General features: G+C 46.7%; 1 protein-coding gene and 1 long non-coding RNA gene across 3 annotated transcripts in view; one reads left to right on the top strand and one right to left on the bottom strand.

Moving 5' to 3' along the window:
* Positions 1–2,382: 2,382 nt before the first annotated feature.
* The window catches only part of RTL9 (retrotransposon Gag like 9), a 48,537-nt gene continuing 24,567 nt past the window's right edge, over positions 2,383–26,352 (bottom strand). Inside the window, exons 2-4 of one of the 2 annotated variants that reach the window (XM_020903553.2) lie at positions 13,459–13,612; positions 4,055–8,157; positions 2,383–3,510 (exon numbers count right to left, since the gene is read on the bottom strand). In XM_020903553.2, the coding sequence (XP_020759212.2) occupies positions 3,394–3,510; positions 4,055–8,080 (4,143 nt within the window). In that variant the 5' untranslated portion in view covers positions 8,081–8,157; positions 13,459–13,612 and the 3' untranslated portion in view covers positions 2,383–3,393. Of the gene's footprint in view, positions 3,511–4,054; positions 8,158–13,458; positions 13,764–26,352 lie in introns of those variants that run through there. The other variant, XM_020903554.2, reaches the window with a different exon arrangement.
* LOC110143812 (uncharacterized) overlaps positions 18,920–26,352 on the top strand; it is a 44,381-nt gene continuing 36,948 nt past the window's right edge. The window contains exon 1 of the long non-coding RNA XR_002315694.2: positions 18,920–19,465. This is a non-coding gene — a long non-coding RNA (uncharacterized lncRNA). The remainder of the gene's footprint in view (positions 19,466–26,352) is intronic.

Genomic DNA, 26,352 nt, shown 5'->3' with positions numbered 1-26,352 from the left:
AGTCTCTCCCATCAGGAAGTTTCCATAAGTCTCTTATCCTTCTCCATCAGAGGGCAGACAGACTGAAAACCACAATCACAGAAAACTAACCAATCTGATCACATGGACCACAGCCTTGTCTAACTCAATGAAACTATGAGCCATGCCGTGTAGGGCCACCCAAGACAGATGGGTCATGGTGGAGAGTTCTGACAAAATGTGGTCCACTGGAGAAGGGAATGGCAAACCACTTCAGTATTCTTAGCCTTGAGAACCCCATGAACAGTATGAAAAAGCAAAAAGATAGGACACTGAAAGATGAACTCCCCAGGTCGGTAGGTGCCCAATATGCTACTGGAGATCAGTGGAGAAATAACTCCAGAAAGAATGAAGAGACGGAGCCAAAGCAAAAACAACACCCAGTTGTGGATGTGACTGGTGATGGAAGTAAAGTCCGATGCTGTAAAGAGCAATATTGCATAGGAACCTGGAATGTTAGGTCCATGAATCAAGGCAAATTGAAAGTGGTCAAACAGGAGATGGCAAGAGTGAACATAGACATTTTAGGAATCAGCGAACTAAAATGGACTGGAATGGGTGAATTTAACTCAGATGACCATTATATCTACTACTGTGGGCAAGAATCCCTTAGAAGAAATGGAGTAGCCCTCATAGTCAACAAAAGAGTCTGAAATGCAGTACTTGGATGCAGTCTCAAAAATGACAGAATGATCTCTGTTTGTTTCCAAGGCAAACCATTCAATATCATGGTAATCCAAGTCTATGCCTGACCAGTAATGCTGAAGAAGCTGAAGTTGAATGGTTCTATGAAGACCTACAAGACCTTCTAGAAACACCCCAAAAAGATGTCCTTTTCATTATAGGAGACTGGAATGCAAAAGTGGGAAGTCAAGAAACACCTGGAGTAACAGGCAAATTTGGCCTTGGAATACAGAATGAAGCAGGCAAAGGCTAATAGAGTTTTGCCAAGAGAACGCACTGGTCATAGCAAACACCCACTTCCAACAACACAAGAGAAGACTCTACACATGGACATCACCAGATGGTCAATACTGAAATCAGATTGATTATATTCTTTGCAGCCAAAGATGGAGAAGCTCTATACAGTCAGCAAAAACAAGACCGGGAGCTAACTGTGGCTCAGATCATGAACTTCTTATTGCCAAATTCAGACTTAAATTGAAGAAAGTAGGGGAAACCACTAGACCATTGACCTAAATCAAATCCCTCATGATTGTACAGGGTATGATCAGGCTTCATTTATTTCATTTATCTCTAGTGACATTAGCTTAAGGGACAGGAGTGGCAAAAGCCAAGGGGAAAAGAATGACTGGGGCAAGAAATGAAGCAGAGACTTGCGATCGTTCTGCATTATCATGGTGATTGGAAAATTAGTTTTCATTTTTAAGACATGTGCCTTCCCCTATATAGGTTCCAGACACAAATTGTGATTCTATATCATCAATTTCTTTTTCAGGAAAGTCAATAGCCCTTTCCCTGAGCTAAGAGCAACTCTGGCTGAACATGGAGATCCAAAAATCCACTCTGGCCTGGACTGGACTGGGCGTGAGCCAACGGGATCAGATAAGAAAGGAAAACTGGGTCCCCAGAGCCCCACTACTTAGAATTTTGGTTTCCCAACCAGTTGAACCCTCTTTCTCCCCTGCCCCCACCCCCAGGCCCAAGGCAACAGCACTGGTGATTGATGCATCCACAGGCAGCCCACAGAGCCAGATTCTTCTCTATATCACCATGGGGCTGCCAATTTGTCTGCTAATCTTTGTTTTTTCTGAGAATCATTTTCCTCTTCCTGGAATCAGATCCAATGTTTAGGGTAATGGAGCAGCAGACTTAAACCCTCAGAGAAGATTTGGTCTCTGTGCCTCTTTTCATCCCCACTGCCCTGACCTTAGATTGAGTCATCTGAAGAGTCAGTCACCTGTACTATTGCAGTGCTTGCTGCCGTGCTCAGGCACTTGGTCATGTCCAACTCTTTGCGACCCCATGGACTGTAGCCTGCCAGGCTCCTCTGTCCAAGTTAGTTTTCTAAAATGTGTTTCTAATCATGTCACTCCTACTGTTTTTAAAAGATCTTTGAGTAACCCAATTACATGGACTATTATTGAATAAATAAATTTGCTGTTAGTATCAAATTCCCCATTATCTTTATTTCCTGTCTTTATAGGCTTCACCACGATTTCAACCTATCTTACTTACGTGTTTTCTTACTTATTGTCTGTTCCCCTCTTCCATTGGAATGAAGTTTTCGTTTGATCAATGTTCTTATCTATCTGTCCCCAAAACAGTGGCTGACACATGTTAGATAATAAATATTGACAGAATGAAGGACTCAATAAATCAAATTCTGTTAGCCACAGTTAATTCTTTTTTCGTAAATGAACTTTATTTACTTTAACGATTACAAATGTAATACATGCTTACTGTAGAGAATCTGGAAAGTAGAGAGAAGTAAAAAGAAGAACATTAAAACACCCATAAATCCCACCACATTAAGGCAAACACTGCTCACATTATGTTCTATCTATGCCTGTTTAAAGACCAAGATCTTTATCAAGAGTGCTGGCCACAAAGCACAATAGCCAAGGGGAGTGAGGGCAATTAACAACTGAGGAGGTCACCCAAAGGTCAGAGCTAGAAATTTCACACTGAGGGACAAGACAATGGCCACTGACAATAGATCAAGACTTCAGAAGTTGACAACAGAAGAACAAGTTGGGTTATGGTAAGAATGTAGTGAGATGATGCTTGTCAAGAGTTTAGCCCACTACCTGTCACACAGTACATAAACAATAAACATTAGCTATTACTAAGATTGTTACCATGGGTCAAAACGAATGGTTCAGGATGGAGACTATAAACAGGACAAGGGCCTTGGAGACCAAATTTAAGTGCTATGAGTTGGGGCATATAGGGACAAGTATACTGGATGAAAAGGATGGTATTGGAGTGGGCATCACTCTCCTTATGGGCTCCCCTGCCAGGTGAAATGGGACCAGGGCTTCCTCAAGTTTGCCTGATGACATGTGGCAAGACACTCTAAGGTGTTTTTGAGGTAGGACATAGTTTCTCCTGCCTAGACTTCTCCCTGGACCAGGAACTAGCACTGTCCTTGTTGGTAATGGGAGTTCAGAACCTCATACAACGAACATTCTTGAAGTCCACGTTCTGATTGCTGGGGCAGGTCAAAGGCATGTGGGGTGAAAGAGAAGGTCAAGTCAACCAAGTGGGGGATAGGGTGGGATGCACCTGGAAGGGGTGCTGAAGGGGGAAAGGCCACAAGTTTTAATGATGTAATTGCATGGAATGAGTCTAGGAACCAGTCCTCAAGTTAGCAGCCAAGTTGGATATCACAGGAGAAGAATCCAGGTAGCATTACTTGTTAGTGGGGGCCTTCTGATGGCCTGTGCTCTTTCGAAGGTGGTCGTGCAGACCCTCTTGAGGGTCTTCATGCTCTTTCAGGTAATAACAGCGTTTGGGAACATGCTGGTGCTGGGAGTGAGAAAAAAAAACAAAAACAGCAAATGTAAGAGCCATGATTACTATGACAAATGGGGTTCTACCTGGATAATCTCAATCACTTAGCATGTAAAGAAACTTGGCCAATGTACCTTATTTGTATAAAAAGTGTGACCAAGGACTAGACTGGCCAAATTCCCTAGTGACCTGGGTCTACAACACATGTGGTTGTAGGTGGGACCCAGCCTCTAAAACATGACCCCTCTTTTAGAACTGGACTTGGAATCAGCAGTAGCGAGTTGGGACTGAGCCCAACCAGTTCCCTCAGAAGATAAATCTTCTTTAACCACCCCCACGCCCTAAGTATCTTGGGTAGGGCAAGGCTCCACAAAGTTAATGGAGTTTGGGTTAATATGCCCCAAATAAGGGCCTAACCAGGCCCACTGACAAAATTCTAGGTTGGGGCTTACAGTCTAGGAGCTCAATGCTTCCCCCAGCCTCTTTCTTAGTCTACACAAAGGAGCAGGTGCCTTCAATTTTCTATTCAGAAACCTTGAGTGTATTTCCCCATCATTACCTCCTCGGTTTGCTGCTGGGGGTTCAGTTCATTCTCCATTGCCTCCTCGCTATTCCGCTTACAGGGTGATGTCAGAACCTGGCTGGAGCTGCCTCGGGAATTCTTCTCTCCCGCCAGCTGGCACTCGGTATAGAGAGACCTATCTATCAGCTCCTTTAGGCTGCCAGCCACCTTCAGGAAGATCCGGCCCATTTTGGTGGCAACAGCTTCAGAGAGTCCTTCCAGGAACCTGGTCCGCAGAATGGCATCAGACCAAGACAAATGTCGGGCCAGCAGAAGGAAGTCAGTGGCATACTGCCTGACTGACTTCTGGCCCTGCTTGGGATGGCAGAGAACTGCACTGAGGATGTCAATTTCAGACAGGGAGTCATATAAGCCCTGGGATCTTCTCAGGAAAGATTTATCTTCACTGGTGAGGGGGTTTCCTACCTCCATCTGCAAGATGGACCATCTTTCTGCTGCCCCCAGATGAAGAGACACCAGAAAGGCCATTTTCTCTGAATCATTCAAAAATCCCTTCATTTGCTTCTCCTCATCAATCTCCACCTCCTCTTCCACAGGGCATGAACCCCGGGCTGCTTCCTGTTCTTCTAAGAGGTAACAGAGTGCTGGGGTCAGCATGCCAAAAGATGGGACTTCGTCTGGTGGTGGCTTTACTGTTTTGCGGGGGGTGGTCGTCGCATGTCGTGTGGACTTTGATCCAGAGGCTGTGACACTGATGCGAGCGGCAGATGTTTCCCCAGAGTCTGTGGCTTTGACTCCCAGGGTGGACATCATTCCAGGGGCTGCGGCTGCCATTTGGGATGCGGACATGGCTCCTGGGACTGTGGCCCTCATTAGTGGCATGGACATCCCCCCAGAGGATATGGGTCTCAGAAGTGGCATGGACATCATTCCAGAAGCTGAGGCTCTCATAAGTGGTGTGGATGTGGCTCCGGAAGCCGAGACTCTCATCGGCGGTGTGGACATCTTTCCTGAGGCTGCATATGTCGTTTGTGGCAAGGATGTAGATCCAGAACTCACAACTCTTGTTTGCAGTGTGGACATTGCCCCAGATGACAGGCTTTTCATTAGTGGCTTGGATGTCTCTCCAGAAGCCATGGCAGACATCAGTGGCATGGGTGTTACTCCAGAGGCCACGGCTCTCATGAATGGCTTGGACATCCCTCCCGAGGCCATGGCTGTGGTTTGTGCGGTGGCCATCTTTCCAGAGGTTGGAGCTCTCATGAACTCTGTGGGCACATCTTCAGAGACTGAGGGTCTCCTTGGGGGTGTGCACATAATTCCAGAGACTGGAGCCCTTAATAATGGCGGGGACATCACTCCCAAGCTGGGGGCTCGCATGGATAGTGTGCACACCTCTGCAGATGCTGCTGTGGGCATCTGCGGTGCAGATGTTGCTCCAGAGGTTGGGGCCCTCAACAGTGGCATGGACACCCCTCCAGAGGCCACGGCTGTCATCTGAGGCGTGGACATCACTCCAGAGGCCGTGGATCTCATGAGTGGTGTGGGTATTGGCCCAGAGATTGGAGCCCTCATTTGTGGCATGGACATCATGCCAGAGGCTGTGACTGTTCTTTGCAGAGGAGACATTGCTCCATAAGCTGGGGCTCTCAGAGGGGTGGTGGCTGTCTCCCCAGAAGTTGGGGGTCTCGTTAGTGCTGAGGACATCTCTCCGGAGGATGAAGCTCTTGTGAGAAGTGTGGACACCTCTCCAGGGTTTGAGGCTCTTATCAGGGGTGTGGATACTGCCCCAAATCTCGGGGCTCTAATTTTTGGTGTGGACAGCACTTCAGAGGCTGGGGCTCGCATCTGCAACGTGGACATCCCTCCAGAGGTCATGAACCTTTTGAATGACATGGACATCCCCCCAAAGTCTTGAGTGCCTATTGGCTGACTGGGCATCTTTCCAGAGACTGTGGATCTCATTAGCACTGTGGGCATGGCTCCAGGGCCCGGGGCTCTCATTAGGGGCATGGACATGCTTCCAGAGGCTGCGGCTGTCATTTGTGGTGTGGACACGTCTCCAGAGGCTGGGGCTCTCATTAGTGGTGTGGACATCCCGGCAGACGCAGCATCTGTCATCTGTGGCGTGGACATGGCTCCAGAAGCTATGTCTCTCATTAGCATTGTGGAGATCTCTCCAGAAGCTGCGGTTGTCATTTGCTGCATGAACATTGCTTCTGAGGCTTTGGATGTTGTTAGTGGCTTGGACAATGCTCCTGAGGCCGTAGCTTTCATCGGTGGCACGAACATCACTCCTGGGGCTGTGTCTCTCGTTAATAGTGAGGACATGGATCCAGAGGCTTTGGCTGTCATCTGTGGGGTGGACATGGCTTCAGAAGCTCTCATTTGTGGTCCGGCTGTCACTCTCGAGGCTGTGGCTCTCCTTTGTGACTTAGATGTTGCTCCAGAGACAGGCGCTCTTATTCGCAGTGTGGACACTGACCCAGAGGCCGGGGTGGTCATTTGTAGCATAGATACTGTTTCAGAGATGGGGGCTGTGCTGGATGGGATGGACATTGCCCCCGAGGCTGGAGCTCTCATTCGTGGTGTGGTCTTTGCCCCACTGGCTGGGGCTTTCATAAAGCCTGTAGATGTGGCTCCAGAAGTTTGAGTCATTGTTAAGTGTGTGGACATTCCTCTAGAGGCTGCGGTTGGCACTGGCTCTGCGGACATTGCTCCAGAGGTTGTGGCCGTCATCAGTGGGGTGGACAGTGCTGCAGAGTCCGGGACTGTCTTTAGCAGCGTGGACATATTGCCAGAGGCTGGGGTTCTCATTTGCAGTGTCGACCTTGCTCCAGAATCTGAGGCTCTTGCTGACGATGCAGACATCTCCCCGGAGGCTCTTGCTCCCATTGGTGGAGTAGACACAATCTGAGAATCTAGATTTTGTGTTAACTGTGAGGACATAGCTCCAGAGCTTTGGGCTGGCATCAGTTGGGTGGGCATCCCTCCAGAGGTTAGAGCCATCATTAGCAGTGGGGACACTGCCTCAGCATCTGGGGCTGGCTTTGACAAGGTGGGCATTTCTCCAGCCTCGGGGACTGACAGGAGAGGTGAGGATATGGCTCCGGAGCCTGGAGCTGTCATTAGTGGTGAAGACTCTACTCCAGAGTCTGGGCCTGACATTAGCTGGGTGGACATGTCCCCAGAATCTTGGGTGCTCGTTAGTTGGGTGGGCATCGCTTCAGAAGTTAGGGCTGACATTATCAGTGAGGAGATCGCTTCAGAGTCTGTGTCTGACATGAGCAGTGAAGAGATCTCTCCAGAGACCAGGGCAGTCATTAGCACTTTGGACATTGCTTCAGTGTCTTCATCTGTAATTTGCAATGGTGACATTCCTTCAAAGCCTGGAGCTGGCACTGGCTGTGTGGACATCTCTCCGGGGTTAATATCTGGCATTAGCAGTGGGGAGAGCTCTCCAGAATCTGGGGCTAGCATCAATGGTGTGGCCATTGCTTCAGAGGATGAGGCTGACATTGCCAATGGTGATATGTCTTCAGAATCCGGGGTTGCCGTTAGTGCCGTGGACATTGTTCCAAAGTCAGGAATCGTCATCAGCCCTGGGGACATTAATCCATACTCTGAAGTGGAAAGCAATGGAGACAATGTTCCAGAATCTGAGGCTGGCATTAGCAATGGGGACAGCATCCCAGAGTCTGAGGTTGGCATTAACAATGGGGACAGCGCCTCTGAATCCGAAGTTGGCATTAACAATGGGGACAGTGCCCCAGAGTCTGACAGGAGGGGTGAGGACACAACTCCAGAGTTTGCTGTTCCCATTAGAGGCGTGGCCATGGTGTCAAAGGCTGGGGATGTCATCAGCTGTGTGGACATCCCTCCAGGGTCTGATGCTGAAGTTGAGACCATAGGCTGGACAGTAGAAGGCAGAATTTGGCCCTCTGCTCTGTTCTCTAGCGTTGGTCCAGAGAAGGTCGTCTCCCTATTTTGGGTGTCGCCATTTTCCTCCCTCGGCACATTGCTGAACTGCAGTGAATTTAAGGGTATTGATGTATCTGCCATGGCCAAAGGACAGTGTGTAGAGAACGTCTAAAGCAATTATATCAGGGGTTCTGCTGAAGCCCAAGTGGCAAGAAAATCTGTAAACAGGAAACAAGTTTAGCAGTCAAAAGACAGTATCAAGAAGATGGGGAAATAGACAAATGATTAGTGATGGAGATCTCTTATGGCTCTGTGGCATCAGAGATGGGCCTCTCAGGTTAAAGAAGCTGTATGGCATTAAACAAATTTGAAGCTGGAGCAACTATCCTTTCCACCCCTATCCTTTTCAAACCAACCGGCTCAGTCACACAACACACACTCTCAGTTTTATAAAAGCTATCAACACTGGCAACTTCAGCAGCCCAGAGCCTGGGAGGTCCTGGTTGAAATGAAACAGCAGCACCACCTTCTGGAAAATTGTGAGAAGTGCCGGTTCCTGAGCTATGCTGTCTCCCATCACAGCACTAGCAAGCCAGCCAAGGGCCTGGATGAGAACACCCTTCGCCCCAGGATAACTATTAGTTCCTAGTGCTCATTGAGTCCTGCTAGTGCTTTAATCCCCATTTTACTACTCTAATGGCCCTAAATGTCTTCCTCAGGAAAAGGAAGGCATTTAACTGATCAATGAGAGTAGCATTCCACAAACTGAAAATCCTATTTATTAACATTTTGATTTTTAATAACAAAAATCACCACTATTACTACCACTTACTGCTCACCTAGTGTGTTCAAGGCAGTACATTTTAGTGTCTACAGTGTACCACGATGCATAAGCATTACACATTGGAATCTTACAATAGTAGTATTATTCCCATTTTACCAGTGCGCTCAGTTTAGTTGGGGTTGGGGTTAGAATAAGACCACTGAAATACTAGAAACTGTTTGTCTTTGACTATCACTTACTCCTTGGGGTTGTCTATCCTTTGGCATCCCTAAGGCTACATTCAGTTACCTCTCTGATGTCCTAGATCATGGTTCACTTGAAGCTCAGTCTATAGGAAGTACAAACTTCAAGCTTCTCTGACAACTGGGTAAGGGTGAGTGGGAAAGCCCAGAGCCTCACCCCTCTGGCCTACTCCCATAAGCAGCCTCCAATGGGGCTTCTTGGCACAGAACTTGGAAACTAACACACACATTACACAATGTTGACATGTCCCCTCAGCCTGCTCATGCCCCCAATGGAACACTTGCTCATTTGGAACAATGTCACAAAACTCATCAATCTGGTGCAACATGCCTCCATAATAATATTGAGAATGCTAGCAACAGAAGTGCCAAATGCTCAACATTTCTTGAGCATATGATGACTGGCAAGCACCCTACTGGGCACTTTACATGCACTGTCTTACTTGGTCCCCACACACAGCAACACTGAGAGATTTTGGTCATCCTCAGTGACAAGTCATCCTCAAAATCCTCATCTTACAAAGGAGAAAAGTAAGGTCCAGAAAGCCTTCATAATTTGCCTGCAGTCACTTGGATTCCCAGGCCCACCCAACTCCAGAGACCCCCTAACTCTTCTCTGCTGTGCTATAATGATCCACCTTATCTGAAATACTGGACTCATGCTAGGACCGTGGTTACTCTAATAATTGGTGCAATGGGAAAGATGGGTTAAATGGGCAGCCGTAGATGACCACCCCCACCTACCACATCTTCAGAAAAATTCCTGAACATGCCACAGTTTCCCACCAGGCAAAACCCGGAAAGATCTTACCTTGCCAGTCAGGGAGAAGAGAGGGAGTATGTCCTTTGCGCCCCTAGTTGTTTTGGTCTGGCCAATTTACTTATGCCCCATGCCCAGCCCGTTCATTAAAGTAAGACCCAGTACCAGCAGCTGTTCTCTGCAATCTCCCTGAGCTATCCCCTGCCACGCCCCCCTCCTGCCCGCCAGCCAGCCAGCCTGCCCACCCGCCCACCCGCCCCACTGCTCCTGACTTGCTAGTGCTTGCTCTGTCTCTCTGGTCCCAGATTCCTGCCTCTATATAGGCTCTGACATTTGCCTCTGGCCGCGTTTCACTTGACAGCCCTCCAGAAGCTCCGCTTTAGCACTTGGCCTATGCAACTCCACCCTTCTTCCCCTTGCCCCCAATAGCTGCACCAGCCCACTCTGCCCACCTCTGCCCATCCCAAAGGAAAGAGGAGAGTCACACAAGTAAAGAGATGAGACCGAAAGGGTCTTGGCTCAGGAAATGAGACGTTCTTCTGTGGCTGAGCAGCCATCAGGGTCGTGGGAGCCAGGCGTTACCACCAGTGGGCTGTGGAAGAGCAGGCAGGGGATAGAGGGAACAGGGCTGGAGGCTGAGTGGAGCAGAGTAGAATGGGTTCAGGTTCGGGTAAGCCAGGGTTTGGAAGGATGGGCCATGGGGCTTAAGAGAGCCCAGCAATGGTGACAATTAAAAAGCAACTGGCACTAGTGTCAGAGACTCAGGGGGAAATCAGGCAACCAGCTACCCCGCCATAGGGTTAGAATTCAACAATGAGGCTCCAGGGCATCCAGACAGCTGGCAAGAAAAGCATGCCAATCTTAAGCATACCAGGTGAGAGCTTGTTCATAGAAGCAGGACTTCAGCCTGCTTTCTAGAACTGGGGCACAAGATCAGGGTAGAATTAACAGGAAGGTTTGCCAGAGCCTTCTGAATCAGGAGCCCTCCAACTCTTATACTAAGGGCAGAAATGGTCCCTGAGCCCCGAATAGGGCAAAACCTTTTGGTGAAGTTGAAGTACCCCAGGGACTCAGAATCTAGGGGTTGGGGAGAGGCATTCAGCTTGTTATAAACCTCCCCATGCTCCAACAACCAAAGATAATTATCACCCAACAATACCTGGGCACTCAGGCTAAGCACTACACTTGTTTTATATCCTTCACACCTTGTAGCCACACCTGCAAGGTAGGCACTGACTCCATTCCCATTTACTTTATGCTTTAGAAATTTTTTCCTTCATTTTCTTTTTTTCAATTTTATTTTTTATTGAAGTACAATTGATTTACAATGTTATGTTAATTTCAGGTGTACAGCAAAGTGATTCAGTTTTATTATATGTGTGTGTGTGTGTGTGTATATATAATATATTCTTTCACAAATGGTGAGAGGTGCTTGGAGAAATTGTAACCAGCATCAGAGAGCCATCACATGGCAAAGCCCTGATATGAGCCCAAGTTAGTCTGATTCCAGAATCAGACTAATTTCCTCTCTTTGTAAACAGACTAGTGATTAGAAACACTCCCCAAGTGCCACCATGCTCTTCCTACCCCCACTAGTGGCTGAATCATCATCATGATAATAATAATAGTAATAATAATAATACCAACTTACTTGGAACTCTTGCTACATGCCAAGAACTACACTGAGGGTTTTACATGCATTCTCTCATTTGATCCCAACATCTATCCTGTAAGCTAGGTATTTTTAATTCTCAGTTTACAGATAAGAAAACTGAGTCTTGGCAAAGTGAACTGACATGACCAAAACCATACAGCTCCATTTGACTCCAGAACTCACTGTAGTATACTACTCAAAGAGAAAACTTCCAGTCACTCTCCCCCTACCCTAAACCAAAAAAGTACTCACAGGGAACCCAACAACAACAATTATTATTATTATTATATTTAATAATAACAGCTAATGTTTACTGTGCCAGGCACTATGCTAAGCACTATACATGCAAAATCTCATTTGCTGCTCACAGCAGCCCTATGAGGTAGGTATTATCACTCTCATTTTCAGATGAGGCACAGAGAGATTAGTTAACTTTCCCAAGGTCACATAGCTAGAAAGCACTGTTGTTTATGATCATAAAAACTTGGAAATTACCTAAATGCCAGTGTCAGAACCCAATCCACTGAATGATTAAACAAATCATTGTACATCTGCAGTGTCCAGTGAAAATGATTATCTGATTTTTATAAAATAAATATGTATATTTTTGCATAGAAAAAAATACAGTTTGGAAAGATGTATACCAAAATGTTAACAGTGACCATATCTGAGTGACTGGATTAAAGAGAATTTTTACTTTCGTTTTTCTTAGTTGTATTTTCTCATCTGTCCATATAAATATTATTGTACTAGAAAAAAAAATATTTTTCTTTCTTTTGAAAGGTATGTTCCTCTACAGTTCTATCTCTAGCCCTCTCCTTTCCTCTCTCTAAGGGCCCCCAACATCTCCCCACCCAAGTAACCTTTCTCCTCCAATAGGCTTAATTCTTGTATCACTGAGATCCTTGGTCAGTAGTGACCTCTGAAAACTGTCTCTAATGGCTTACTCTTATTTATTATTATTATTTTTTAAAAACCCAATTTCTTATTTTTCTACTTTTATTTATGCCTAAGAATTACACAAGTAATCTAGGAATATATTCTCAGGATAAAAACTTGAAATCCTACCTACAGATAAAGCCAGTCCTGTACCTACCCCACCCCACCCCATCCCCTCAAGTTCCATTCCTCTGTCTGTTCACAGTTGGGTGTGTCTCCTTCCAAACTTTTTCTAGCTGCAATGGCATTTGGAGTTCATATCATGCAATTGCTTGAAAAACCCAGGGTGTGCAAAGAGCTGCTGTTAGAAAACCACTCTGACTCTGGACACACCAGGAGTTCAAGTTCTAGTTCACTGTGACCATTAATCATCAGCTGTCTTCTAAGGTGGCTACCTAGCAAGAGTGCTTGCAGGCTCAGGCCATTTGGATCCCAGATTTTCATTTTGTTTGTGCCGGTGTTTCTATAGACACAGAAAGGGGAGGCCTACTAAGGAAGGAAAAGCCCAGAAACTGCTGCTTAGCATCTCAGATCTCTCACGTCTGGCCCAGTCTACACTGATCAATACAGCTAGTACAAAGTGTCACATGCCTACTGCCTCACAAAAGGTAATTGAGTTTGGACTAGCTGCTCAGGGAAATAAGAATAAACAAGAGACAGTTCAATATGTCAACAAAGAGCTCTCCAGCTCTTGAAAATAAACTTTTCCTGAGATTCTGCATGATAGCCTCTCCCCCGGCACTAGCAAGCAAGCATCAGGATAACAGAAAAGAGACAACCTCAGGGTAGAGAAAGACCTGATCTACTTGAGAGTCTGCCACCTCCCTCACCCCGTTGCTCACCCCACTTCTCCAATAGCCCTGATGCTTAAAATGCCCACCTGGCTCTTTATAAATCAAAGGGGAAAGAGCTCACATTCATGGAATCCTCACTCTGCCAGGCACTGGGTTAAGCTCTTTACATATATCACATCATTTATCACACAAAAGTGGGTTTTTTTACCCTCATTTCATAAATCAACGTTATATCACATCATTTATCACACAACGAACCAATGAGGTGGGTTTTTTTTACCCTCATTTTATAAATCAGCTTTAAAAAAAAAAACAAGTGGAGAGAAAATAAAATCAAGTAACTCACCTGGGCTCCCACAGCCGAGACGGGGTGAAGCTGGGCTTGTCACTCGCGACTGTCTGACTCAGCTGGTGCTCTTAACTCAAAGGAGAGTCACACACTGTCTTCGAGTCTCTGAAGGGCTGTCATATGGAAGAGAGGGTAGGTGTGTTCTGGGTAGCTCCAAAGAGAAAGATTTGACTGTTAGTTGGGAATTACACTTTCATTGGATGTGCTGCAAATTCCCCAAACAACATGTATATGCATGTCCAACTCTATAGGGAAAAGAACATTTTAAGAAGAGCAAACGGAACTGCCTTGCATTAGTTGCTGTCCTGTGCAATCGGAGAGAACAGGAGGGATATCAAAGGACTGCACATGGGCAGCATCCCAATTTTCTTAAAGAAAGAAACTACAGACCAGTATACTGTAAACTCCAGAGCTGTAAGCTTGATGTCAATCCTTGGAGAGATTCTGCCACAAATTATGAAGCAGGTAATTTATAAGCACATAGGATGGAAGTGGTGATAGAAGGTACCTAGAGGTTCCAGCAGAAGTGAAATTAAACCAGGTTCCCAAGACTAGCAGCTATCACAAACCAAAAACCTGGGAAGACTGACAGTAGGTTGCCAGGTTTTTATTTTTCCAAGTAAAGGAACAAGCAAGACAAAACAACCCCAAACTATCATTTCCTAGAAAGGATTTTCTTTAAACACAAAAAGAGAAGCAAACAATCTCAGGATAAAGGACAGCTCTTTCAATGAAATAGGTTTTGCTTTACAAAACACTGGCTACATCGTTCTCAGGCTTTCTCCTTGTACCCGAGGACTGAAATAATTTTCCTGGAGGATGGGCACTTATCCAAGGACCTTCTTTAGGGAATCCCTCACAGTGAAAATATCAACAAAGATAAGATCAGATACCTGTAAGACAGGAAATCTTTCTGGCCAGAACTGGGAAGAACAGAGTTTGACCTTAGCCTAAGTGAGGATATTAACATACATAAATAAAGTGTCCACATAAAGGAACATGAGAGAAACAGAACTTGCCAAGTGCAAGTTCAAGCCCTGCTGGGCAGGATTTGGCCAGTGCATTTGACTTTTGCCATCCCTTGGATCACCCGACTGTCTTGTAGGAATATTTGCCTGATACCATTAGGCATTTGGCTCACAAACCAGTTTCTGACTTGAGACACTCCAAGCAGCCTTCAGATTATTACTTGTCTCTCCAGGGAGAGTTCCTAAAGGCAAATGAATGCTCAATTGGCTCAATACTATAGCCAGGCTGGGGTTCTACAACAATCTAGAAGCCTTGGTCCCATCCTGTTCGACCCTTTCATCAATGGTGTGAAGAAGAGCACAGATGGATCTTTTACACAACTATTCTAGTGCTGAGGAGAATCTCTATGTTTGGCCTAGGAAGTAGATTTACATTTTTAAATCCCATGGTTTATAATCTATGTCTCTGCCTTTGGGCATTTTCTCTCCTGTTCTTTGCTGCCAATACAGGAAGTCTCTGCAGTGTGTGCTCTTCGGGGAAAATGCTTAGTGACGGTATGGCTGCTATGAGCTCTGCTTGCTGAAAAACAGGTAGGTTTTTCTCTACAAAGTGCTGAGCCTTCATCTCAGGCCTGCCATCTTTCCTCAGGTAACTGGTGTCAGTGGATACTTCTGGAATTAGAAAAGAGGACAGACTGATGTCCTCTTATTTGTAGAATCGGCCCTATTTCCAAAAGAGTGTCAATTGGACTTTGACCTCATCTGTTGACCTTGACCTTATTTCTGAAGGTGAAGGCAGAGCAGTTTACAGTACCTGCCATACTCCCTCAAACTGCATTTCTCTAAATGTGGTTGGGAAGCCCTTTGCATCAGTCATTCCTCTGTGAGGACTGTTAAAATGCAGATGCAGAGTTGGGAGGTGGGGCTCCACATTTAGAGAGTCAGACTCAGTAGGTCCAAAGTGAGGCCAAGGAATCTGCATTTTGACACAAGTGATTCTGAAACCCTCTAGAGTTTAAGAACAGCTGGCTTAGGGGTCTGGACACCCTGAATATTATTTTTAATTAATTTATTTATTTTAATTGGAGGATAACTGCTTCACAATATTGTGATGGTTTCTGCCATACATCAATATGAATCAGCCACAGGTATACATGTGTCCCTCCATTCTGAATTTAATATCACATAAACCAGGATTCCAACTCCCAGCACTAGCCTCAGTTATCTTGTCTGTAAAACAGGGATAATAATGGTACCTACCTCACAGGATCTTTGAATGTTTTAAACACAAAATGTGTGTCAAGTGTCTGGCACCTAGCTGAAGCTCAGTCATCTTTCCTTGGCCTGCTTATTTGTGAGCCCTGCTGCCTGCATTCTGCCCGTTGCCTACTGCTCACCCTTTCTAGGTCTGGTATTCAAGCTCCCCAAGCGAGAGACTCTCATTGGTCCAAATTTAGTCACCACTGTGCTTGTTGGGCAAAGTTTTCATCCCACGTTCCCTCCTAGGCAACTTGCCAGCCTATAGAGTGACTGCTCTTGGATCAGATGCCCTCTCCTGGCTCAGTCAGCTATTGGCAGGGGGAAGCAGGGTCACGTGGGTACCAAACATAGTCACCTATTCATAAGAAACTGCTCCTTCCTTCGGCTAGGGTCTGCGGATGGAAACTCTTTAGAAGGGGCCTGTGGGTGTGGCAGGAATTCTGAGGCTTAGCCCATCCAGTACACCTAGGCTTCTCATTTATCCAGCCTGCCAAAGGAATGAAGCATTCAAGTTCACTGAAGTCTCTATTTAATTCCAACTTTTCATCTCCATTAGGCCAGGAATACCAGTTTTCAAAAAACTAGACACGGTGAAGGAAAAAAAAAATAACCCTAAGAATGAGACTGTCTGTGTCTAGAACACGTTCTTCAGTTTTCAAAGCTCTTTCACATCTATTCCTTCATCACAGAGTCTGTAAACTAGCAGCCACAGGCTGGATTCAGACTGTAGATGGATTTTATTTGACCCCTACAATGTTTTTGCCATTTTTTTAAAGTACTGCTAACATTTGAAAGTCAGGAGATTTCACCTATATAATGTGGGAGAAACAGAAAGACTCAGATCCTGGTTCTGAGATGGGAACAGTCAGGTGGAGCTGGGTAAGCTGCTCCTTGTAGATGGAGCACTGGCTCACCATTTTGCCTCAGTACCCACCAGCCACTGACTTTTTCCACAGTGACTTGCTTGGCCCCTGTGGGCCTTTGAAGCCTCATTTTAACCCCATTGAGTTTGTACAGAAGATGGTTAAGAGCACAGATTCTTAGGCTGAACTGTCTGGGTTAGAATCCAAGTTTTGCCCCTCACTGGTTTTGAGACTCTGCTCAGGTGATTTAACCTCTCTGAGCCTCAGTTTCTTCATCTGTAAAATGGGCATGATAGTGATAATAGTAATGCCCACCTCATAGGGTTATTGGCCCAACTAAATCAGTTAATGTGTACAAACTACTTAGAACCATACCTTGCACATGGCACACACTAAAGAAACATTGTTTAGTCGCTAAGTCATGTCCAACTCTTTGCAACCCCATGGACTGTAGCCTGCCAGGCTCCTCTGTCCATGGGATTTCCCAGGCAAGAACACTGGAGTGGGTTGCCATTTCCTTCTCCAGGAGATCTTCCTGACCCAGGGATTGAACCCAGGTCTCCTGCACTGGCAGGTGGATTCTTTACTGCTGAGCCACCAGAGAAGCCCAAAGAAACATTAGCTTCTTTCATTGTCCACAATTTCTTACCAGGCTTTTTGACATCCAAAGGATTCTGAAAACTGAAATTTTGTGGCAAGCTCATATGGTAGCCAAATTGGGCCTGAATTGTTTTGTGTGCTATTCGCTCAGTCAATCATGTTCGACTTTTTGCAACCCCATGGACTGTAGTCCACCAGGCTCCTCTGTCCATGGAATTCTCCAGGCAAGAATACTGGAGTGGGTTGCCATTCCCTTCTCCAGGGGATCTTCCCAACCCAGGGATTGAACCTGGGTCTCCTGCATTGCAGGCAGATTTTTTACTGTCTGAGCCACCAGGGAAGCCCAGGCTATTCATTTATCCCATTGAGAAATATTAGTGTGATTGATGACAGAATACTTGCCCCAGATTCCACAAGGGGTGTTATATGTTATATGTACCATATTGCTTTACTAAAATCTAAAAAAAAAAACTCATGAAATCCAGAACATATGTAGTCTCAATGGTTTCAGATAAAGGATTGTAGACCTGTATTATTATTAATTTGTATACCCACTTGACAGATGGGAAAACTGAACTCCTGGGCACTAAGCAACTAATCGAAAGTCCTACAGCTTGGAACTGGACATAACATTGACCCCTGTGCATGAAGCCCCTAGTGCTGTGGTATGCACTGGACTCACTGTAGGCGTGTTGATACAGGTTACCAGTCAGGGTCCCCTAAGGAACTGAAGCCTGCTGTCAAATACTGAGTGACAAGCCCTCCCCCTAGTAGCATTCTTGTGACCCTTGGCGTTAATCTTCACTACTGATACCACTGGGGTTTCCCAGGTGGTGCTAGTGGTAAAGCACCCACCTGCCAATGCAAGAGACACAAGAGACATGGGTTTGATTCCTGGGTTGGGAAGATCCCCTGGAGGAGGAAATGGCAACTCACTCCAGTATTCTTGCCTGGAAAATTCCATGGATGGAGGAGCCTGGTGGGCTACAGTCCAGAGAGTTGCAGAGTCAGACACCATTGGGTTAGGATTAAAATGGGGATTACTGTCTTGGTTTTACCCTGAGATCCAGCGAAGAGAAGTGACTTGTCCCAGATCACTCAGCAAAAGACAGGCAGATCTAGAGTCAGAAACCAAATGCTCTGCTTTTTTCTTCTTAAGAAGAATGGCTGATCCAAGGGAGATGTGTGCTATACTTTTCACATACTGACCCATACTCTCTGCAGACAATCCTAAAATTTCAACACACCTGATGAAAGGAGAATGTCCCAAGATCTTGCAAATATCAAAATGAGACCATGTGTCTGAGTGGACCTCAGCCTTCCCAGTACCACAGGCAGCATTGTATACACACCATCCAGAGATTTCTCAAATCCCAAGAAAATCACAGAGACCCTACTGTTTGCCCTTCTCTGTTGATTTTTAGGAGCTGACATTTATTTTGCCAAAGGTCAAAAGAAATGAAAAATCTACTGGAAGGGGAATTTCATCAGTTATGGAGCAGCATTTTAAAGAAACCTTTGAACAGTATCAGTTCCCATGTTGGAAATGCAGAAAATAGAGCACTGCTATTTCATACTGTCGGTGCATCAGAGACCTGGGAATGAGAACAGCGTCCCCAGGAACTCCTGCCAGCCCCCGACTCTGCACAGGGGAGCTTTCTGACACCACCAGCCACTTAACCAAGTTGGAAGAGAGAAGGCAGGCCATGCCCCAGGTGACCTCGTGTCTCTCCTAAGCTCATGGCTCGAGTTCCTCCTACCAACAAATCCGCACTTTGATCACACACCCACAGCGACCCAGATCTTTGAATTCAGCAATTCTTTCTCAGGTTTCAGCGAGGCATTGGCAGCCTGAGCTATTTTGGGACACTTTCTCTGCTGTGGATGCCACTTTCGGAATACGCCAGAAACATGCTCAGCACTAGGAGCTCTCCATCCTGGACCTGTTTTTGGGTTTGCTTGCTCTCTCTCTTTCTCTGGGCTGATCGTTTGGAGGACAGTCATTCTTGCCAGCATAATCCCAGGAGCCTGACTACCTTGCTGGGCCACAGGCTCCAAGAGGCAGTGTGCCTGCCAGCACCCTCACAAGAAGGGGCATGGAGGCGCCAGGCAGCCAGGAAAGACAGATGTCCTGGGGAGGTAGAGGGGGTGGTCTGAGTTTGGATATGGACTGAAAAAACAAGGGGAGAGGGCGACAAGATTTTCCAAATATCTTATTTTTACAATCATCACTTCCTAAGCTGATGCAACTGACTCAGCAGGCATTCAGGAACCTGCCTTCTCCATTTTCCTGTCCGAAAATCCTCTGCACCTGTAAGTACCGGGGCTCGTTGTCACTCATACTGTCTTTTTTTGGGGTGGGGAGGGAAGGGCCTGGGGAAGGTCATCAATATCTGAGTCAGGTGTGGGCAGGCCCATGACTTTGGAAGAATTCCTGACACCCTCCCCCACCCCCGAAGTGCCTCTGAGTTCGGAAAATGAAAATGCCTTTTCGTTCTTTCCCAAACCCCTAGCATACCAGAAATGCCACACAGCCTCCGGGGGTCTTCTGTTGAGCAGTGCTGTGCACATCCAATGGCTTGAGTTGGACTTAATGCGAGAAGCACACCCTGAGCATTTGAATTTCTTAAATGTGACCTCAGCTACTGTTAGGAGTACAGTCACTGCTAGCTTCTCCATCTTTTACAAAGCAAATTGCTGAAACAGGGAAAGATGTAAGCAGGAGAATTGAAATAGAATTTAGCAATTCCTCCGTGTTGAAAAGGGCAGTGAGGCTCAGGTTGATGGTCAGCCCAGTTAGAAACGCAGCCACCACACTGCATGCTCCCTGCTCTGAAGCAAGATGGCCCTTTTCAACATCTTCCCAGTTTGATGGAAAGAGAGGCCAAAATAGACATGGGCTCCCCAGGAAAGGAGGAGCTTTTATTTACTGCTTTCCTGAGACACTGGACATAGTCTCTGGCCAATTTATCAGTCCCTGAAGCAGCTCAAACGAGGGCTCCAAAGAGTCCTGGATGACAGAGCCCAGCCCTGTTACCTGCCCCGACACCAAGACCAAATCATTCTTAGGGGACAGGACATGTTTGGAGGCGAGTGTGAGGGATGCTTTTGATAGGAAATTATCTGGATAAACTTACCAGGATCCATACTAAAAACAGTGTCCCTCTAGGCTTTCATAATGACTTGATGGGTCATGAATAGGAACATAACAAGGTCAGAAGGTCTTGCCCTTTTTCCCCCATATAGCAGCACAGAAGGAACACTGTCTTTTGGCAGACAAAAAGCAAAACTGACTACTTTCAATTTCTCAGACTGGCAAAATCAGCAGCTTATTTGTATTCTGCTAAGAGTCTGAGGAAGATTAGAGAAGAGGGCTCATGTCAGTGCTGGATAAATGAAAAGAGGAAAATCACCCTGTCTCGGGTGGAGATTGGATTCATTCTTAGGTTATAGAAAGAAACTAGTCTCGGGAGGAATTTGGCTTTGCTTTGACTACTACTGCCTGTTTGTGTGGTCTTTGGTAACTCATGGAGCTTCGCAGTCCTTCCAACAGAGCTCTGAGAAAATGATGCTTGCATCATAGAAGTTCATTATCTGGAAGACTTTTTAGTCAAAACCTTGAGTGGTGAGTGAGAGGAGGGAGTTCATTCAATGTGATGGATTCTAAAAAAATAAGCCAACTTCTGGCTTGGTGGTAGCCTGAATTTGATGTCTACTTCATGGCATTCCAGAAGTATTAAGAACATTCCCTTGCCCTTCCAAATCTCTCCCTATCCCCTCCCAAGGGCTTGAAAATTCTTAAGTCCATAATCCCTTTGACATGGGGCTTTGACACCAGTTAAAATGCCGGTCAATCTATTAAGCCTCACCTGGATGCATCCCATCCTGAGGGCAACTCTGATAGCAGGGAGAAGAGAGAGCAGGAACAAGAGATTATTGTAGGTACAGAGATAAACCTCAGAGCAGGAGTCTGGAAGCAGGACCTAGGTCAAGGCCAAAAGGACCAAGAAAGTCCAGTGGCAAAAAGGGAAAGTTCTCGTGAAAGTGAATTACAAGACAACTTACTAAGGCAAGACGCAGAATTTGGGTAACAGGACAAAGATGCATTTAATGAACCTGGGGACAGGGAAGAGGAAGGAGCTCATCTGCTAGAGTGGGATAGGAGATAGAAGGGTTCCCTGCATGGGCACCCCCGGGCTCAGTTGTCTGAGCCACTGAACTAGGGACTCTCAAAAATGTGAAGAGGCCTCAGTACAAAGAATCAAACAGATCAAATACTCTGGGACCCCTCAGCCCCGGCATTTCTCCAGCCCAAGAGGGTGGATCAAAGGAGCGGATCTCATAGGGACTTAGCCTTGGAGCCTCTGCCCCGCCCCCCCCCCCCCCCCCCCGGTTCCTTCAATTGGGAACTCATACCCAAGGGAATTCATGATAAATACAATCACTCACCTTGTTCACCAGAAGCTGTCAGATGCAAAGAAGGGCTGCTCATGTAGAACCACAGGCCCAGGGGAAGGCATCCCCATATCCCTACACCCTTCCTACCACCTAATAAACAGGGTTTGGGAGTAAGACTACCTGTGCTGAAATCCTGGCTCTGCCACTCCCTAGCTGCATGGCCTTGGGTAAGTCATATAACCTCTCTCAGCCTCGTTTGTAAAATGGGCACAATATTAGTAGGATCTATCAGAGTGTTGTGAAATGAGGTGATGCGTGTAAGGCCCAGTATAGTGCCAGGTACAAAGTAAATATTTCACAAAAATCAGCCACGATTAAGATTTCCAGCTCTCTGTTGTATGAACCATCATCTGAGAATGGGTTAGAGCAGCAGGTAGTCCTGTCCCAGGCAGATCTACCACCATTAGGGTTACCATTTCCTTAAAGTAGCCCTCTTCTCCTTTGCTTCCCAGTCCCACCACATGAGAGCATTCCCAAGCCTTTCCTCTCACTGATTTTATATCCACCCCATCCCCCAGGTAGATAACTAGACAGATTCAGCATTAGGGATCCATGCAATCATTTCCTTGGCTTTCCTCGACCACAGACTGAGTTTTGCTACTCCTTTCCTAGTGGTGAGATGGAGTTATTTCTGGGAAGGTGGGGTCCAGAAGGGTGAAGCTCCCTAGAGAGTACAGAGTCTCAGTCGTGTCCAACTCTTAGCAACCCCATGGACTGTAGCCCACCAGGCTCCTCTGTCTATGGGGATTCTCCAGGCAAGAATATTGGAGTGGGTTGCCATTCCCTTCTCCAGGGGATCTTCCCACTCAGGGATCGAATCCAGGTTTCCTGCACTGCAGGAAGATTCTTTACCATTTGAGCCACTCCAAGCACTCAACAAAAGGAAAGGAGTCCCACCTAAAATTTTGAATCTCTGGTTCCTGTAAAGCTGACTGCAACTGCAGCATCAATACCTAGCCATGGCTGCTTCCGCTGTGGCTCTCTGATCCTGTGGCTGCTGACCCACCAACGTGCACCCCCGACACCCTGTCTCCCATCCTCCCTCCCTCTTCAGGACATCCCCTTGTCTGGGCCCCAGGGTGCTTCAGCTTCAAGAGGATTTCCTTCACTTCCTCTCTTCCCCCTCCCCACCCTCTCCAGAGGATTCACTCTTTCAAGGGGTGTGGTGGCAAAAAAGAGCTCTGCTTTCTGTGCAGGCATGCCCTCAGCGTGCTCTCTGCATTCGAGCCCTCCCTGATTCTACTTGGCAAGGGGGCTGCGGATGAAGCCCCCCTAGGCACACTTTGGGTACCTATAGAATTAGAAGACAGGCTTCCATAGTCTTAGAGACTTAAGTGAGACTGGTTGTGGAACTACTTCAGTCCAGGAGTTGGCTCAAATGCATATTCCAGCTATAATCTCCAGAGATACAGAGTATCTGGGCTTGGGGTTCATCCCTGGAATCTGCATGTTTAAAAAGCGTTCCTTGAGCCACACCTTAAGAAACATGGCACTCCATCTTGTGGAATGAGGGCAGGGGTTGGGGAGGCAGATCACTGGACTCTGATTCCTATAACCAGCCCCAGCCTCCATCCTGACTCTCTTACCCAGGAGAACATGTGTAAATGTCTTCTGAATCCTGACTTCTCATTCAGGCAGCAACTCCTAGGTTTTTTCCCACAAACACCCAGAGCAGTTTTAAATATCTGAACTGCAGATCAAAATCAGTGATGCTACCAATCTGAAGTGCTAAATGGACAGAGAACTCTTATCTAGAGGTGTTCTGAGCTACTAGAGGCTCTAGAAGGCCTGGTGCTTCCCAGGTGGCACTAGTGGTAAAGAATCTGCCTGCAATGCAGGAGATGCAGGTTCGATCCCTGGGTGGGGAAGATCCCCTGGAGGAGGGCATGGCAACCCACTCCAGTATTCTTTCCTGGAGAATCCCATGGACAGAGGAGCCTGGCGGGCTACAGTCCATAGGGTCGCAAAGAGTTGGACACAACTGAAGCAACTTAGCATGCATGCATGCAGAAGGCCTGGGTGGTTACTAGCATGCTAAAGCCACACTGGTAGACTTTGACTCACAACCCAGGCCTCCTATAAGCTGTATGACCTTGAGCAACTTAATCTTTCTGTGATTTGTTTCTTTACCTGTAAAACAGAGATAGTAACACCCCCTCACAGTGTTGTGCATGTGGAATTAGGAATTATTTCATCTAATGTGTTTAGAACCATGCTGGGCCTACATTAAGTTCTCAAGAAACATGATATGCTATGATTGTTACTATTAATATTATATATTGTTACTATTAATTATATAAAATATATAATATAAATAAGCATATTATATATATATACAGCATATATATATAGAGAGAGAGCATATATATATACTTCCCTGGTGGTTCAGATGGTAAAGAATCCACCTGCAATGCAAGAGATGTGGGTTTGATCCCTGGGTTGGGAAGATCCCCTGGAGGAAATGGCACCCCATTCCTGCCTGGAGAATTCCACGGACAGAAGAGCCTGGTGGGCTACAGTCCATGGGGTCACAAAGAGTCGGACACGACTGAGCTACTAACACACACACACACACACACATCAGAACCACTACTGATACGGTCCCAGGAATTTAACAATAAATCAAATAGCTGTCAAGATGGCAGTTTGGAGTCTCTTACATTCAGAGTGTAACTGAAACTTTCATGGCTAACCTGGGGCTTTAGATGTATGGTATTATGGCATTTGGTTAGGGGACCCGCTAGGTCTAATTGAAGCTTTAGGGCTCCTAGGAGACCCATGGCAGTTCGCACAGAGTAGATCTTTAGAAATGCCCTCGTGAATGTGCTTCCAGTTCCGCAGCACTGAAGACTCGGTTGTTTGCACTGAATGCTCCAGCTGTCATCATGTAGCCCTTGTACTTGTCCTTTCTGTCCCAAATCCCTGGTGGTTCATTTATTGGATTTCATCAAAAGACACGCCCCCACCAAAGAACCCAAAAGCTGAAGTGATTGTCCTTTCAGTGGCTCGCCCCCGTGTGACATGAGTTCTGCACACAGAGCACCTCCCTTCACTGGTGGGAGCATAGCCATGGAAAAGGGACACTGGTCCCAAGGAGAAGGGACAGGGTTTCTGGAAGGGGCTATGTCTTCTCGCCCTGGGCCAGTGTCCCCACCATCACACCCCTTTCATGCTGGGGCTCCCCTGGCTCTGTCCCCAGCCCTTGTCCTGTAGGAGTAAACGGGACAAGAGATACTCCATCCAGTCCCACAGGGTCAACTAATGCCGCTTGGACCCTGGTGGGTTCTCAGCCCTCAGCTCTCACCCCACTTCCTGCTGGATGTGTCCACTAAGTCCCACTGGCATCCCACACCCTACGAGTCCCACTGAACTTGTCACCTGTCCCCACTCATGCCCCTGCCAACCCTGTCTCTGTTAACAGCAACACCAGGGGCCCGAGCTGGAAGCTCAGGGTCATTGTCACCTTTTCTCTCACCTCAACACTCCAGAACGCTAGCCCTGTGGTTTCTGTGACATGTCCCTGGAATGGTCTCCTGCTCCCACTGCACACTCCTGAGTCAGAGCTCCTGCCACTTCATGCCTTGAGATGGCCTCCCAATTGGTCTAACTTGCTTTGAGCCCCTTTGCTCACAGAACAAGGTGCAAAACTCAGACTGGCCAACAAAGCCTAGTATAAGCTGCTCCCAACCACCTTTCCACCCCCTCTGCTGCTGCCAATCGCACACCACCCCCACACCAACCACCCCTACCACCACCCCCCAACGCCGCCCCAACCATCTTCCCACCCTCTGGAACAGGCTCTTTCATGCAAATACTGCTCCCTCTACCCAAATGTCCTTCCCCTCCCTCCACTGCTCCTCCTGGCCAAACCCTCCATCCCTCAAAATTCAGCTCAAATGTCCTTCATCTGAAAAGCCCACCTAACTTCTGGATACCAGATCACTTACCATCAGTGCCCGGGTGATGCTGCTCCATTTGACCACAGCACAGCTGGACCATGAGTATTTATGTGCGCCCCATTAGTCCTGCGAGATGGAGAGGTCCCCAAAGGCTACCAATACAAAGATATTGGGTTCTCATTTGCATTCCCAGTACCCGCTCCCCAGGGTTGAATACAATAAACTCTTGGCTTCCTTATTTTTAGGTCCAGCAGGAAAAGAATAGTTGCTACCTCCCAGAGTTAGAAGGATTAACTGAGATAATGTAGATAATGATAAAGGAGATGGCAATGATAAGAAGGAAGAATAGTTAGCATCCTCTGGGTGCTTTCTATTAGTACCTACCAGACACTGTCCTAAAGTCTCTATATGGATGAGAGTCAGGTTAGGTATGCATGTGTTTATGTATAAAGATATAGATGTCATTTAGATGACATATGTATAATATGTATCAGGCACACTGTGCCTGACACCTAGCAGGAACCCTAGTTTTGCCTTTCTTCCCCCAAATTCATTATCCTTCACCCTTAGCCCTTGCTACCCATCATTCCACAGGGCTGGGTCAGGAGGGAGGTGAGTGCAGGGGTCTCTGAGTCATGGTCCCTGGTAGCAGACTGGTTAGCAGAAAAGAGGGAAGCCCTTGCGATTCCCTTTGGACTTGGTGTCTAAGCTCAGTCTCTCCCTTCAGTCTCTCTTTAAGGGCAGGGGCTATGCTGGACCCCTGTTTCAGGCCACCAAAAGCACTGGCTCCGTGGTGGGCACGCGGCAGCCGGCTCTAAATAAGCTCTTAGTCTGGGCTCAGCC

This window comes from Odocoileus virginianus, unplaced genomic scaffold (genome assembly GCF_023699985.2).
Source record: "Odocoileus virginianus isolate 20LAN1187 ecotype Illinois unplaced genomic scaffold, Ovbor_1.2 Unplaced_Scaffold_1, whole genome shotgun sequence".
Lineage (NCBI taxonomy): Eukaryota > Metazoa > Chordata > Mammalia > Artiodactyla > Cervidae > Odocoileus > Odocoileus virginianus.
Note: the sequence above shows the minus strand (reverse complement) of the source record. Positions and strands in the feature narration are given on the sequence as shown.